Source organism: Megalops cyprinoides, chromosome 9 (genome assembly GCF_013368585.1).
Source record: "Megalops cyprinoides isolate fMegCyp1 chromosome 9, fMegCyp1.pri, whole genome shotgun sequence".
Classification (NCBI taxonomy): Eukaryota; Metazoa; Chordata; class Actinopteri; order Elopiformes; family Megalopidae; genus Megalops; species Megalops cyprinoides.
In genome coordinates, this window is record NC_050591.1 from 14,598,499 (window position 1) to 14,612,592 (window position 14,094).

The 14,094-nt window shown below is 48.8% G+C and overlaps 1 protein-coding gene across 1 annotated transcript in view; it reads left to right on the forward strand.

The window, feature by feature from the left end:
- dpf1 (D4, zinc and double PHD fingers family 1) overlaps positions 1-13,924 on the forward strand; it is a gene marked incomplete at its 5' end in the record, with an annotated part of 29,115 nt that extends 15,191 nt beyond the window's left edge. Inside the window, 6 exon segments of the mRNA XM_036536609.1 lie at positions 865-943; positions 1,455-1,586; positions 10,556-10,675; positions 11,495-11,607; positions 12,594-12,675; positions 13,355-13,924. Of these exon segments, the coding sequence (XP_036392502.1) occupies positions 865-943; positions 1,455-1,586; positions 10,556-10,675; positions 11,495-11,607; positions 12,594-12,675; positions 13,355-13,425 (597 nt within the window).
- Positions 13,925-14,094: the final 170 nt, after the last annotated feature.

Consider the following 14,094-nt stretch of genomic DNA (forward strand, 5'->3'; position numbering starts at 1 on the left):
GCATCCCGCCTCTTTTTTGCTCAGACGTGTTCCTCCACCACATTTATATAGCACCCCTTCTATTCTTTTCTGAAGTCAGTTCTTGCCTCCAGTGTTGAGAGTGTGTCATATGCAAGGAACAAGGAGATAATATTTCCACCTCCCAAGAAAAGGATCAGTGAGGGAAATAACAGCAGAAATATAGTGATATACCTATATGACACACACAAGTCAAACGGTACTGCAACACCACAAAGGGAAATTTTGGGGAAGGTTCAAGTTGTTTCTCTAGGGCAAGTATGTATTCGATAATGTTAACTTCTGATTGTGTTCCGGAGAAGGAAGCTTGAGAAGTGGGTGTGGCCGAACATCTGCCGCTCTGTTCGAATTGACACCTCATGCTTCACACTGCATGTAAATCCCTCACACCTCCTATGCTGTTAATTAAAGAACAAGTTTCTCACAGGTAACACAGCTACATTGGGTCACAGTGCAAACTGCAGCTTTATTTCCCGTTCCATTATTAGACACAGATAAAACTTTTCCTACAGCTTTTCTTATAGGAGTCTTTTGTACAGTTGTGGGGTTTCCCGGTTTTCTGGTCATTTGCCACGACAGAGCAAAAAGCTTGAGTTGAACCTGGCATTCTGAAAGATCAGAGGGTCTGGTGACTAGGAATTATTTTGATCATTATCAATCAATGCAAGGAGCAGTCCTTAAATGCAGCTGTCTCAATTTAAGTGTGTTTACCTGCTCAAAGACTGGGTTTTTATGTGTGTGTATTTATGTATGTGCATGTGACTACTTTTAGCACACTACTGTATCTGAATGCCAAGTGAATGTATGTCTCCAATTTGTGTGTGTGTGTGTGTTTCCCATCTACAGGCCTGTGGAGTGGGAGGAATGAGGAAGAGACAAGAGCCAGCGTCCCTGGAAGACAGAGACAAGCCCTACGTGTGTGACAGTGAGTACTGCCACGCTAGGGACAGGGAGAGACACTTTCCTGGTGCCATCTGCACTAAAGCAGTGCCATCATGCTCTATTCGCCGGTTCTAGAAGCCATAGACCTGGATACAGTGTGGCACGATGTTTCGATTTGACAATACCAGGCCTGCTTCAAACTGCCTCCGATAAAGGATGATATGTGGACTGATGACTGATGCCATTTCATGCAATCTTACCAAAGTTTCATGAGGAAATACAGGCAGAAGCAGAGCTTGCAAGCTCAGCATGTGTGCGTATTAAGTTATGCTGCCGTGCAGGAGAGAATACGAAGTGCCAAGCTGATGAATGTGCAATGGGTAAAACTACAAAGCTGGTGTGTCTTTAACTCAACATTTTTCATGTTGTTTCTGAAGTCAATTCCATTCATTTTGAAAAAAAAAATGGACATCTTGGCAAACTTTTCGCAAATATGGAATATTGTCATGGACCAGCTGTGTGTGTGTGTGTGTGTGTGTGTGTGTGTGTTCCAGTCTGTGGAAAGCGCTATAAGAACCGCCCGGGGCTGAGCTACCACTACACCCACACACACCTGGCAGACGAGGAGGGTGAGGAGGACTCAGAGCGCCACACCTTGCCCTTCCAGCGCAAGAACAACCATAAGCGTGAGTTCCTGCTGCTCGTTCTGTTCTTGTGTTGCTGACATTGTACTTTGTATCCATATTATGTTATACCAATACTGCACACTATAGCCATGTTACAAACTGCACCCATTCTACACATCGTATGTTACACACCATCTCATATTACATACTGTACCCATATTACACTGTGTACATGCTGTATATAAAACATTCAAACTGATCTTACCATAAACACATATTACATATCTAATTCAGTTAACAGAAACACTGTGGTAGAAGCTTGTTGTACTATCAGAGCCATCTTCACACCATTGCGAAAGGGGTCCACCCACAACCAAGCCAGCAGCTAGCCAGCTTTTTGGAGTCACCTTTCATGCTACTTTGGAGGTGGTTTATCGGAGGAGAGCAGCGCTTGGAGGTGGCTGTGCTATGCTGTGCTGGTGATCGTGCAGTGGGGCTAGAGAAAATGAGAAGTCAGCACCGTGCACAGACTGAAGGATCACATAGACAGTGCTAAAAGACACCCGAAGCAATGGAAGTGTAGATGTTATATTTATCTGTAGTTTAACTGTGTCTCATGGCAGCCTCATGTATCCTCCTAATTAGTCTGTAAAAATGCCACCGCATACTATAATCAATCTCTGCATCGCTGCATCAGAATACATTTACTCTTGTAGTAAGATGATAATACACTGTGCTCAAAACATTATATCAAGTTAGTCCTCATAAGTTGGACCTGCATTTTTGTATAATATTCTAATTTTCAAAAAGGAAACATCAAATCCTTGTATTTTATCTTTTTTTGTGGAAAATGATGCTCCAAAGTGTAAATTTGTTGTTAACTTGTGTAAACTGTATGTGCTACACCATAGGGCGCTGTGAAAAGGGTTTATGTTAGCATAAGCACAATCTGTCAGGAGAGCTGACAGAGGCTCTTTGAACACAGGCAAGCATCAGATATTTTCACGTAGGCCTGGAGAAAGCAATGGTGTGCAAGAATTCAAAAATGAAAGGGTTTTAAGGTTTGAAAAACAAGATGTTACTATTCATTCACAAATGTGCCCACCACACCCAAAGGAGTAAAAGATGGCTTTGTCTAGTGTAATGAGAACAGTCCGAAAGCAGAAATATGCTGGCATCAGGCGTGTTGGTCTCTGGTGTGAAAATTGAACAGAGTAAAGTCAACTTTTTGGAGGTGGTAAACAGCTGCTGTTTGGTGTCATTTGAGATGAAATAGGTAAGAATGTAACCTATATGTGTGTAGTGTTACACCACTCTGACCACACACTATGTAGTATTGTGTACTTCTACTGTATGAACTGTGATAATGTAAGTGTTGCATAATCAGCAATATTCCTTGAAATTGTTAAATATCACTCTGTTGTTCACCTGACTGGAGGTAAATTTAATTGCAAAAAGACCAACTGCAGTGAATAACAGGTAATTCATTTGGTCATTTCTTGTATTTGGTCATTTCTGAGTACAGTAGGAATAGTTGAATCTGCTGTGTGCTGTGTGGCTGAATCTGGGCTTGTGTTGTAGTTTCAGGTTGCTGTTGTGTTCAGGTGGTGTGGGGGAGCAGTGGGAGAGGGGATATGGCCTTTTTTGGGGGGGGGGGGGGGGGGGGGCAGCCCTGGTCACTGTCTGGGCTGTGACACTGTGTCACAGATGCAGACCCGTGCCAGGAGGGAGATTTATCATTAGTGGGAAGAATAAAAATGCTGATTGCAAAATGGCTGTTTTCTACAAGAATGCACTGAAAACTGGCCCTTGTCCTGCAAGACATTTTTGTAAGGGTGATCCCCGGTGTTCGGGCTTCGAGTGCTGTCTGGAGTCTTTGTTTGGAATGCCTCGGAGTTTTTTAGCCAAAACCCGTTCCCCTGACCTTGGATGTCTCAGGCTTGCTCAAACAGAGGGAGATGGTGTGATCCGAAGCAGGGGGGGTGGGGGGTGGGGGGGGGTGTGGGGGTGGGGGAGATGGGTGTCTATGTGTGCGCGTGCGTGCATGTGTGTGTGTGTGCGCGTGTGTGTGTGTGTGTGTGTGTGTGTGTGTGTGTGTGTGTGCGCGTGTGTGTGTGTGTGTGTGTGTGTGTGTGTGCGCGTGTGTGTGTGTGTGTGTGTGCCCAATACGCAAACAATTCGCAATCTTCTCTGGCGAAATGAAAAAGAGGAGTTCTGTGTGTGTTGGCGGGGGTGGGAGTGGGGATGTGGGGGGGGGGGGTCTTCTTGGATGTTGGAGAAAATAGCCCCTGCCATAATTCCCCCCCAAATCGACACAGACTAGGATAAGGATGCATACGAGGGGACCGAGGCACACCGCATATATATTACACCAAGGATAATAATATTAATGATATTGGTAATAATGGAATCTCTGCCATACATTATTCATGCGTTATTAAACAGCCAGAAAGACCGTTTCCGGCGTCTAGACAGACTCCACTCCCACATCCACCACCCCAATAGTCTGAAACACGGGGCTTGGCGGGATTCAAATTCTTTCTTTTTCTCTTATTTCATTTTTGCAACCCCCTCCCCACCTCTTTCTTTCTGTGTCTTTCTCCCTCTCTCTCTCTCCTGCTCTTTCAATCGGTTTGATAAATGACAGATTATTCCACCAGGAGATGAGATTCTCTTTCTCTCTTTTTTGTTTTATTATTTATCCATCTCTCCTCTGTTTATTTATTTATTTATTTATTTTCACCATGGCTGGAAATGGCTGGCGGTGGAAATGGGCAGGTGCATTAAAATTCATGGCTGTCCTTCCTGTTTTTTCATATAGTGGAGGGTTGGGGGGCGGGGGGGTGATGGAGGCGGTGGGGGGAAGGGGGGGGGGGGGTGTTTGCTTTAGAGGCTGCCCTTCTGATGTTCACCTGAAAATTGGTTTTGTGGGTCGTCAGCGGAGGGGAGGGGGCTGTGTGCGGCCCTCGTTAAGGTCCACCCAACATTCTGAATTGAGATGCAGTCACTCCTTTATCTGGATGGACAGACGGTTGGGGGGTGGGGGGGTTGGATGGGGGGGGGGGGGGGGGAGAGAACAGTCTAGCTGTTTGAAGGTCACCCGTTGTTTTGGTGTTTTTCCACAATGAGCGAACATGAGATCTGGATCTGGACTCGTTTCTTGAGACTTCAGTGCAAGAGGCTGCGAGTGATTAACATTTAACACATCCTGTGCCCCCTCCCCGGGAATTCTCCCTTTGGAGGGCTGAGATTTCTGTTATAGCGGTACATCTCAATGCTCTCATCTGTTACTAGCCCTCCTCATAATAGCTAATAGGAACGGAGGGAAAATCTGAGAGAATAGCTACTGGTATGTGGAAGTAAGTTAGCAAAACAGGGTGGAATCGCAACACTGTCTTTGTTTTGTGAGATATTTAAAGAGGTCCGATCTATCATCTGGTGCACTTCGATAGTCTATTGCGGGTTCTGTTCCAGATAGGGACTTTCAGGCTTAAATAAGTACAGCTCCCTGCCATTTGTTAGGACCCCCAATTCTCTTGCGCCCCCCCCCCCCCCCGCCCTTTCCCCCCCTCATTGTAAACTTCCACATGCTTCTGCTGGAGCTGGTCGATTTCTGTCTCCTGAACTAGGCCTCCGACAGGCGTGTAGTCACTGGCGCTGCCGCACTGCTGCCGCTACCGCCACTGCTCAGCAACAAAGCAGGAAGAGAAATGGCTGTTGCCTAGCAATGCCGTTGTCATGGCGACCCCGGCGAGCTTCTTCCTAAAGAATATGTTGTTATGTACATTGAGCAGAGATGGGGAAGTGGAGTTTGGCATTGGATGGGGGGGGAGTATGTGTGTGTGTGTGTGGGGGGGGGGCATAAGGGGTGGGCTGCAGGGGTGTTTATTAGAGGCTAGGCAGAGGAGAGAGTGAGAGTTAAAAATTCTCTTTATGATTTACCATTTAAATTACCCCAGACAGTGAGAGGGCCGGCTGGCTGATATTTCAGCCTGCTCCGTTTGATATTCAGTATTAAAAACAGACTGGGAGACCAGGCTAGGATTGGTTCCCGAATCTAATTTTGCTGTCTCTGGTTGTCACCCCCCTACCCCCACCTCTACCCCAGCTTATGAGTAAAGCCCTGCCTTCCTCAAACTCAGACACAAACACATGCATTACTCTAATGTCTTTTTAATGGCCTGTCCTACATGTCTGTGATGTTTTTCCCACTTCACTAACACAGTAAAACATGTATGGACTCAGCAAGGCAAACAAAGGAAATAATTGGAACTTGGTGATGAGCATTTTGGAGGGTGGGATGAGCCGAGGGGGCATGTTAATAGGATTTTAATATCACATGTGGAAGCAATACGCAAATTTGACTCAGTACTCTGTCATGGACAGTGACTGTTTTGGAAGCTTCCGGTCTTAGAATGTTCATGTTTAAGCTTTCATAACAACCAGTTTCCCAAATCATGCATCTGTGTGTGTGTGTGTGTGTGTGTGTGTGTGTGTGTGTGTATTTTTCTATGTGTGCATTTGGATTCATGAGCATGTCAATCTGTGTGTCAGTATAAGCATATGTACATATGTATGTGTTGAACAAGGGGCTGTTGGTAGAGTCTCTGCTCCGCCAAACACCGACTGCTGTAGTGCAGGTCAATTCGAACCCGCTGCAGTCATAGATCAAGTCCTATTATGCACCAAAACCTCCCCGTCTCCTTCCTTTGCCATGTCATTGTGTGCGGGGCCAGCGCAGGTCGTTAGTGCTGGCTGGACAGGGGAGAGGATGGCCTGTGTGTGTGTGTGCGTGTGTGTGTGTGAGTGATTGTTGGCATGTGTGTGGATGTGTGCATGTTATCGCTGTGTGTTCTGAGGGTGCAGTCTGGTATGTGTGGTGCGTGTGAAAGCAAGCATGCACCCATTAACCTTATTCATTGTGATGGCAGATTTAGAAATGTTCGCATTTGTTTTGTGTTTTCCACAAGGTAGAACATGTGATTCCTTTTGATCTTCCCCCGGCTTTGTCGTTTCCTGTGTGTAAGAGAAAGGCAAAAAGAGGGAGAGATTCATTGTGCTATGGTCAGTTTTTTTTTTTCTCTTACTGGTTGGTTACAATATGTGTGTCCGTAATGCGTTTGGCTATCAGTCTGTCTGTTAACCCGTGTGTTTGTGTCTATCTGTGCCTCTCTGCGGGCAAAGGCTGCAATGTTACAGGCAGGAGTCGAGGCGGGGTGGCACCCGTTTGTCAAGTTTAAGAGAGGGGGTGTATCCACCCTTCACGAGTTATTATGCAAAGAATCGCACCCTGCAAACAGGGGGTGTTTGCACTGGGCCCTATTCATTAGGCAGCTGTGTGACAGGAGTGCCGAGTGTGTATTTTCACACTTTAACGCCCTGACACACTGCCAGACACCTCATTTACCGGCGCACCTCTCCCTTTCCCTCTTCTCTTTCTTCTTCCTCTCTTTCTTTGTCTTTTGCACCACCTGTCTGTTTCCTGAGCGATCCCGTGCCCATTGGCCTGCTGCATTTCTCGCCGCGCAGTGCATCGTGGGAGGGGCTGTTGAGGATAACGTGACCCTGGTCAGTTTTCGGGGGAGCGTTGAGGGACGGCCTCTTTCCCCGGGGCTCCTGCTGGTGGGGTTTGTGATGAAGGGCAGGATGTGTCAATCATCGTCCACAGAGGGGTCACAGTGTGGGTGCTGTGGGGGCAGCAGTGTGGCATAGTGATAAGGAGCAGGGCTCATAATCCAAAGGTTGCCAGTTCAGGTCATAAGTTTGGCATGGCTGCTGTACCATTGGGCAAGGTACTGAAGCCAAAGCCACAGTAAATATCCAGCTGTATAAATGGGTAATATAAACATGTAAGATACTGCATGTAAGTCTCTCTTACTGAGCAGCCACAGTGTCATGCAATAGACACAACTGTGCGAGCTCCGGTCAGCTTTGAGAGATTAGGCAACAAGTGTGGTGGTTTCTTCCCACTGCGGTGCACTGAATGTGGCCTGGAAGCAGCCAGGCTGTGGCCGCTTTATTTACTGAATTACATTCTGTTGATTTACGAGCTATTCAGGTTGCACCAGGTTATGACTATGGGACTCCAGCGGCAGAGCATTGCTGACGAGATATGGGAAGTGGTGGGGGGGTGGGGGGGGTATGGAGGGGGGTGAGCGTGTGTTTGAGAATGTGCTGTCTGTGAATTCCCTGTGGACCTGAGACACACTTGAAAGCAGCGAAGTGTAGCGTTCTGACTGTATTCTCACAGTAATTGGAAGGGTGTTCGAAGGGAGGTGGGGGCGGAGGGGAGCAGGGGAGCAGGCGGGGGGGTGGGTGGGGGGGGGGGGGTGATAGAGGGAGGAAGGCTAGGAGGACAAGAGAAGGGGGGGTTGTGTATCATTCACCCCCACAAATCCCAGAGGACCCTCTACCTAGTTTTTTCCCCATCTATTTCTCTTTATTTTACACACTCTTTTCTCTCTCACATCTTGCTCGCTCATGGTCAAAGGTGCCCCGTAAGTATGTGAGAGTGGGGGGGGCTAGCACAGGGGTGGCAGGGGGCGTTGCATGGGGTGTAGGAATGAGGGAACACTGCTGATGGCATACTCCAGGTCTCAAACACGGCTGCATCCTTGGCAGGTTTCACTACATTGCTCAATCATTAATTCTCTTCCTTGGCCCAGAAGGTCAACAAGGAGTCCTCATTTACAGTACTGCAGTCTAACAGTATCTGTGTGTGTGTTTGTGTGTGTGTGTGCATTTGGCTTTGTTTATGTGCGCGGAAACACATTCTGAACAATGAAACACAACTGAAAAAACCTGACCATTGATTGGATGAGTGTGGCAGAGGCTCTATTTTTTGGTAGAATGTGTGAGCACAATGGAGATACAGTTTTGTGTCCTGAGTATGAGTTTGGCGTACATGCTGCAACACGCAAGGTTTTTGTGTGTGTGTGAGTTTATTTGTCAAAGTTATTTGGTTTCGTGTTCTTTTTAAATTGAGGACAACTTTGGGTATTTCAGGTCTACCTCTCAACCAGAACTCCCAGGTCTCACCTTCTGCAGGGTTTATCCCTTGATCTAAAGAGGGGTGGGGGATGGGGGGTGCAGAAGAGGATGATGGGATACGCTGAGAGAAGACTCCCAGATGACCACATAATTTCCTGTGTTTCAGCTGCGTTCGTTCCTGCATTTCGAAACCAGGGCACCAGAAGATGAATATTCTCTCTGTGCTGCTCTAAGCCTCTCTCTGCGCCGATCATTGCAAATGCTAGGTGTCACCCGTGCTGCCTGTGCATTTATGCTCTGATCATTACAGGCGCTCTTTTCGTGGTCTACGACTGGATGTCTTGAATATATGCTCCACGTACCCCACAGCTGTCTGTTGTTCATCAGCTGTCTGACTATACCCGTGTCTGTCGATTGAACTGAGGAGGTTTACTGCAGTCTGCTGAGGTGACTGTGCATTATGCAGCACCTCTGAACCTCTGAGAGTCCTGTTTTATTATTCCTCCAGGGATTATAGATCAGCCCTCTGGAGAAAAACAACCACCCCCACCCCCTCCCACCCCCAGCACCCCCACCCCCCACAGCCTCCTCCCTCAGCACAATCCAGGGAGAGTGGGATTAATAACCAGAGCAGAGTGGCCCAGAGCACTCCAAATTACACACCAGACCAGCAGCACTGATTACACTACCACACTGTGCAGAGAGAGAGAAAGAGAGTGAGAGAGAGAGACAGAGAGAGAAACTGCATGCTTGAGTCTGTATGTGTGTGGCTGTACTGGCATGTATGTGTTACAAAAAGAGAGAGACTGCTCTTCCTTTAGCCTGTATGTGTGACTGCAAATGTGATTGTGTGAGTGTGTTTATACGAACGTGTGCGTGCGTTGTCAAATGCATACAGAATATCTGTGTGTGTGTGGGGGGGTATATTGTATATTTATGTGCATCTTAAATTTAGTGCAGTCTACATTATGCTACTGTTGATCTTGCTGAGAAGCAGTGGAAATGCGTAATCCGTGTAACAGACATAACTGTAGGCAGTATTTCACATTAATATAAGAAAATTGCGTGAAAATTTGTGCCAGCGCTGATGTGACAGTAACTGAATGCTGCTTCACAGGTGTCTGTCCCAGCACACAGCAGGTCTGGCTTCACGCTTGTTTTCCTCCAAGGCTCTCACTGTTCCTGTGACAATATTGAACAGACCTTCGGGCGTCCCAGTGGAGCTCACGGTCCCATCCTACCCAACGCTTCCCTGGCTGAGCAGGCGCTGGAAAATCCCAGGCTGTGATGGGCCTGCTTGCTTTTCCAAAACAAACATATGGGGGGGGGGGGGGGGGGGGTTCCCTATCCAGCAGGGATGCACTTCATCTTCAGTCTCACTAGTATTTGGCGTCAGATCTCTCTCTCTCTCTCTCTCTCTCTCACACGCACGCACACACACACACAAGCACACACACACAGCAAACACTTTTTTCCTCTTTTCCTCTTTCAAACCCTCCCCTTTCCTCTGTCTTAGCTTCTGTTGTGGGACTTCTGTTTTACAGCCATTCAGTGTTTATTCTGGCCTGTTGTGCCAGTCAATTGCAGTTCAAGAAGCCCCGCCCCGTTCCTCTCTCTGTCTCTCCCCGCGTCCCTGCATGCCGCTGTCCAGGCCGGCTGGTGTAGCGCCATGTGCTGTCATAATCTGGCAGCCGTCAGTCCAGCCTCCTGGCTGATGTGGCCAAGGTGAACACAAATGCTGCCAAAAAGCTTTAATGCCAGGAATATCTGGGTGTTGCTGGTGATTTTTTGCAGCAAGTAATGTCCTGCTCTAGAATGCACTCCTCTGTGTGTGTGTGACCTGGTTGTGTGTAATCATTGCTACCTAGTAATTACCATTGGTGTAAAGCCCTCTCGATGTCCTCAGTGCACTGTCAAAAGAACCGGTACACAAAGCCTCATCGTAAATAGACTTTAAACTCTGTAATGAGGTAGATGCGCACCGTCCTGCAGCCGTGGTGTTGGTCCATCATGCCTCCTCTCCTCTGCTTCCGTTTCAGCCAAAAAAGCTCCTGACGGGTCAGTCATTCCCAATGGCTACTGCGACTTCTGTCTGGGCGGCTCCAAGAAGACGGGCTGTCCCGAGGACCTCATCTCCTGCGCAGACTGCGGGCGGTCAGGTACGGCCCGGGCGCCGAGGGGGGCGGGAGCGGTCAGAGCGAGGGTCAACTGCCTAGGGTTATGACGAGCGATAGCGATGAGGGTGGCGGTGGTGAGGATGATGATGGTAACGAGGAGGAGCATGGTAGTGAATACGACGTTGAACTATTGACGAAGAGGTGAGACGGCTACGCTAGCTCGGGAAAATAGCGACGCTAATGATGACGCTGATCAGAGTGACAGTAATGATGATGATGATGGTGAGTAATGAGGAGTAAGAGTAATGGGAGTGACAATATTAGGAGGAGCGCTGATGCTGAGCTTGCGAGGATGATTGTGGTGAGCGAATGAACCAATGAAAGAACTGAAATGATGAAGCACCTTCCCAGGAGCTCAGAGCATTTCACAGCCTTTTGCAAATTCAGCTCAGTCGCTGTGTAGCTCTCACCTGGTCTCTCCCTCACCATTCTTAGGGGACAGGTTCTAGAGTTTACCATGAACAGATGTATGTGTGAATTCTATACTGTACTCACAGTATATGTGGACTCACACAGGTGGCTGTACTGTACTGGACTAATTCTAAACACTGATGCACAGAAGTTGATCTGTTCCCCATAAAAAACAGGCACATGCACAGAGTCTAATAACAGCATGACAGTTCAATGAACCCATGGCTGCTGTGTATATTTAAGTAATTATACAATAACCAAGGGATTCCTATGGGTGTTAATGTAATATTGGGTGATGAATTGGGAGCGCTGCCTGATGCCAGCACTTGAGTGACGAGGATCCCCTGTAGCGATGAGAGTGACAGTGCCTGTCTCTCACTGTGACCCCAGGCCACCCCTCCTGCCTGCAGTTCACGGTGAACATGACGGCGGCCGTGCGGACCTACCGCTGGCAGTGCATTGAGTGCAAGTCCTGCAGCCTCTGCGGCACCTCCGAGAACGACGTGAGCGCCCCGCCCTGGGTGGCCACGCCCTCTGCCTGGCGCCCACCCGCCTCCTCCTCTCACATACCTCTCCACCACGCCCCCTCTGCCACACCCATCCAATCATGGATCCATCTTTGTAACTGTCCCGCTGCTACAAACCCCACCCTCCCCACAGACCGACACCCCCATCTGACAGCCTCATTTCCCCCATCCTCGCCCCCTCCCCAATAACTACACCCCTATCCTTTCCCCACCCCCTGAGGGTGTCTCTGTGGCTTGTCCTCACCTCCGCTGGAGGGAAAGGATGGCCACACTTTGACCCTATAGGACGGCCACGGCTCCTCCCTCCGCCACTGTCAGCACCCAAGCTGCAGTCAGTATCTGAAATTCCTGTGTCACTTCCTGAAACACACGTCCAGGTATTACTTCATTTGGAGTGAATGTGTTGTTCATTTGGAGAGAGCGTCACATTCATATGTTGGACTTTATCAAGAACGGAAAAGTAAAAAATTTGGCCTGGTGTACGAATCAAAGGTCGGAATTGGCAGATTCAGGACGGAAGGAGCCGATGTAACATTCCGGGCTTTCAGGTGTAAAAGTGCATGACTATGAGAAAAAAAAAAGAATGTCCCATAGCCTCCAAATTCCAGACTCCAGCATGACCAGACCTCGGCTATTTTTATGTGTGACGGATAAGCGCAGTGCATTATTAATGAAAGAAAAGAAAGCGTGCACGTATGAGTCTCGAATGTAATTTCCCGACGCAAACCGGGACCCACCGCTGAGTTGCAGTGAATGAACGACAAAGCGAATCTTAGCGAGGGGCACTCTCTCTCCCTCCTATTCACGTGCACTCATTTTCGTCTCTGCACGCCGCTCCCCGCTGACAGGCTCTGGAGTGTCGAGCGTGCCGCTTGTTTAGCGAGGGACTCGTCCCGCTGACGTCTTCGGGGGCCGTGAATGAAGGCTGCATCTTTCTCTGTCTCTGTGTGTCTGCCTGGCAGGATCAGCTGCTGTTCTGTGATGATTGTGACAGAGGGTACCACATGTACTGCCTGAGCCCCCCCATGGCTGAGCCACCAGAGGGTAGGTACTGCTGAAGTGGACAGGGTGCCGGAGCATTGCACCGGGGAGCTCAGGGTTCAAATCCTTCTTAGCTATGCAGTTCTGCAGTAACTTCTTACTCCATGTTTCACTCCAAAAGGACAGCCTAGATTTGTTAGCATACAATATGCTATGTGCTGGTTTACTATCAAAAATTGCCCAAATTTCATAGCAGGTTACAATATCATATGATTATAACGCCATCATGTATACATGTAGCAATATCGATGAGAAACCGACCAGTCTTGGAGGAAATAGTTGTAAGGGTCATTTTATTTAAAGCACAGTTGGATGAATGCTGTCCAGATTGACACAGTGTGTTGACTAATGCAAGCGTGGTAAGTCAGGGTGTGCTTGTTCCCAATAATATGAGTGTTACTATTAATAACTGCATATGAAATGCTAGTGAGGGTAGAATGAGGCCTCATGAGCTATAAAATGAATGGAGTGATCATGTGTTGTTAGTGACTCACAGATTTGAAGCAGTTACTGTTTGACAATGGAGTGCAAAGTCTTTTGGCTGGGACATACTGTATGAGGCAGTGGCTGGGGCTACACGTTATAGGGTTCATGAAGCCTCACTCACCCATCATAACCACATCCTGATTTTTTACCCCCGTGTAGCCTTGTCAGAGTTTCTGTTGGGTTGTTGTTCTTTCAGGGAGCTGGAGTTGCCATCTGTGTCTGCGACAGCTGAAAGAGAAGGCTTCGGCCTACATCACCCTGACCTAAGCCCTGCCGAACACCCCTCCGCCCTGTCCTGCCCGGTCCTGCCCCACTCTGCCCCACCCTCCACACCCTGCTCAGGCTCTCTCCTCCAGCCTTTGCCTGTCAATCAAAGAAGGAAACTCCAGAATCTCAAGGTTGTCACTCGGGTATGAGGGGATCAGTAGCGAGGTCTGACCCGGCTTGTGCCCCTGTGTCGGTGTTGCAGAACGCACCTCTAACCTCACAGACACTTCACCCGTCTGCCTGTCTGTCTGCCCAGCTGGTCCTTCTGTCTGTCAGAGGGGCAGGTCCGGCTGTGGCGGCAGGAGCCGCCGCTTGGAGCGATGCACGGTGTGAGCGGTGAACAGCAGGCGCCCGCACAGAGCAGCTCACTTGTCCTCTGCTCTCCATTAGAGAGCGGGCATTTAACACCCAGCCGCACAAGGGCACTTGAGAGGAGATCTTGCCGGCCAAAGTGTCCTCAAGCTTTGCTCTGAAGGGCTGCGTTGGCTGGCGTAGTCAGCCGAGCACCAAGGCAGGGGTGGGCGGAGGGGGGGGGGGGGTCTGCGTTCTGCAATCAGTCTCAACACTGGGGCAGAAGCTGCGTCAGGGGTCGGCGTGCCTGCTGACTGTGCGCGCGTGCCATTGGCCCGATGTCTGTGAGACACGCCTCCGCTGCCTGCTGTGGCTCCT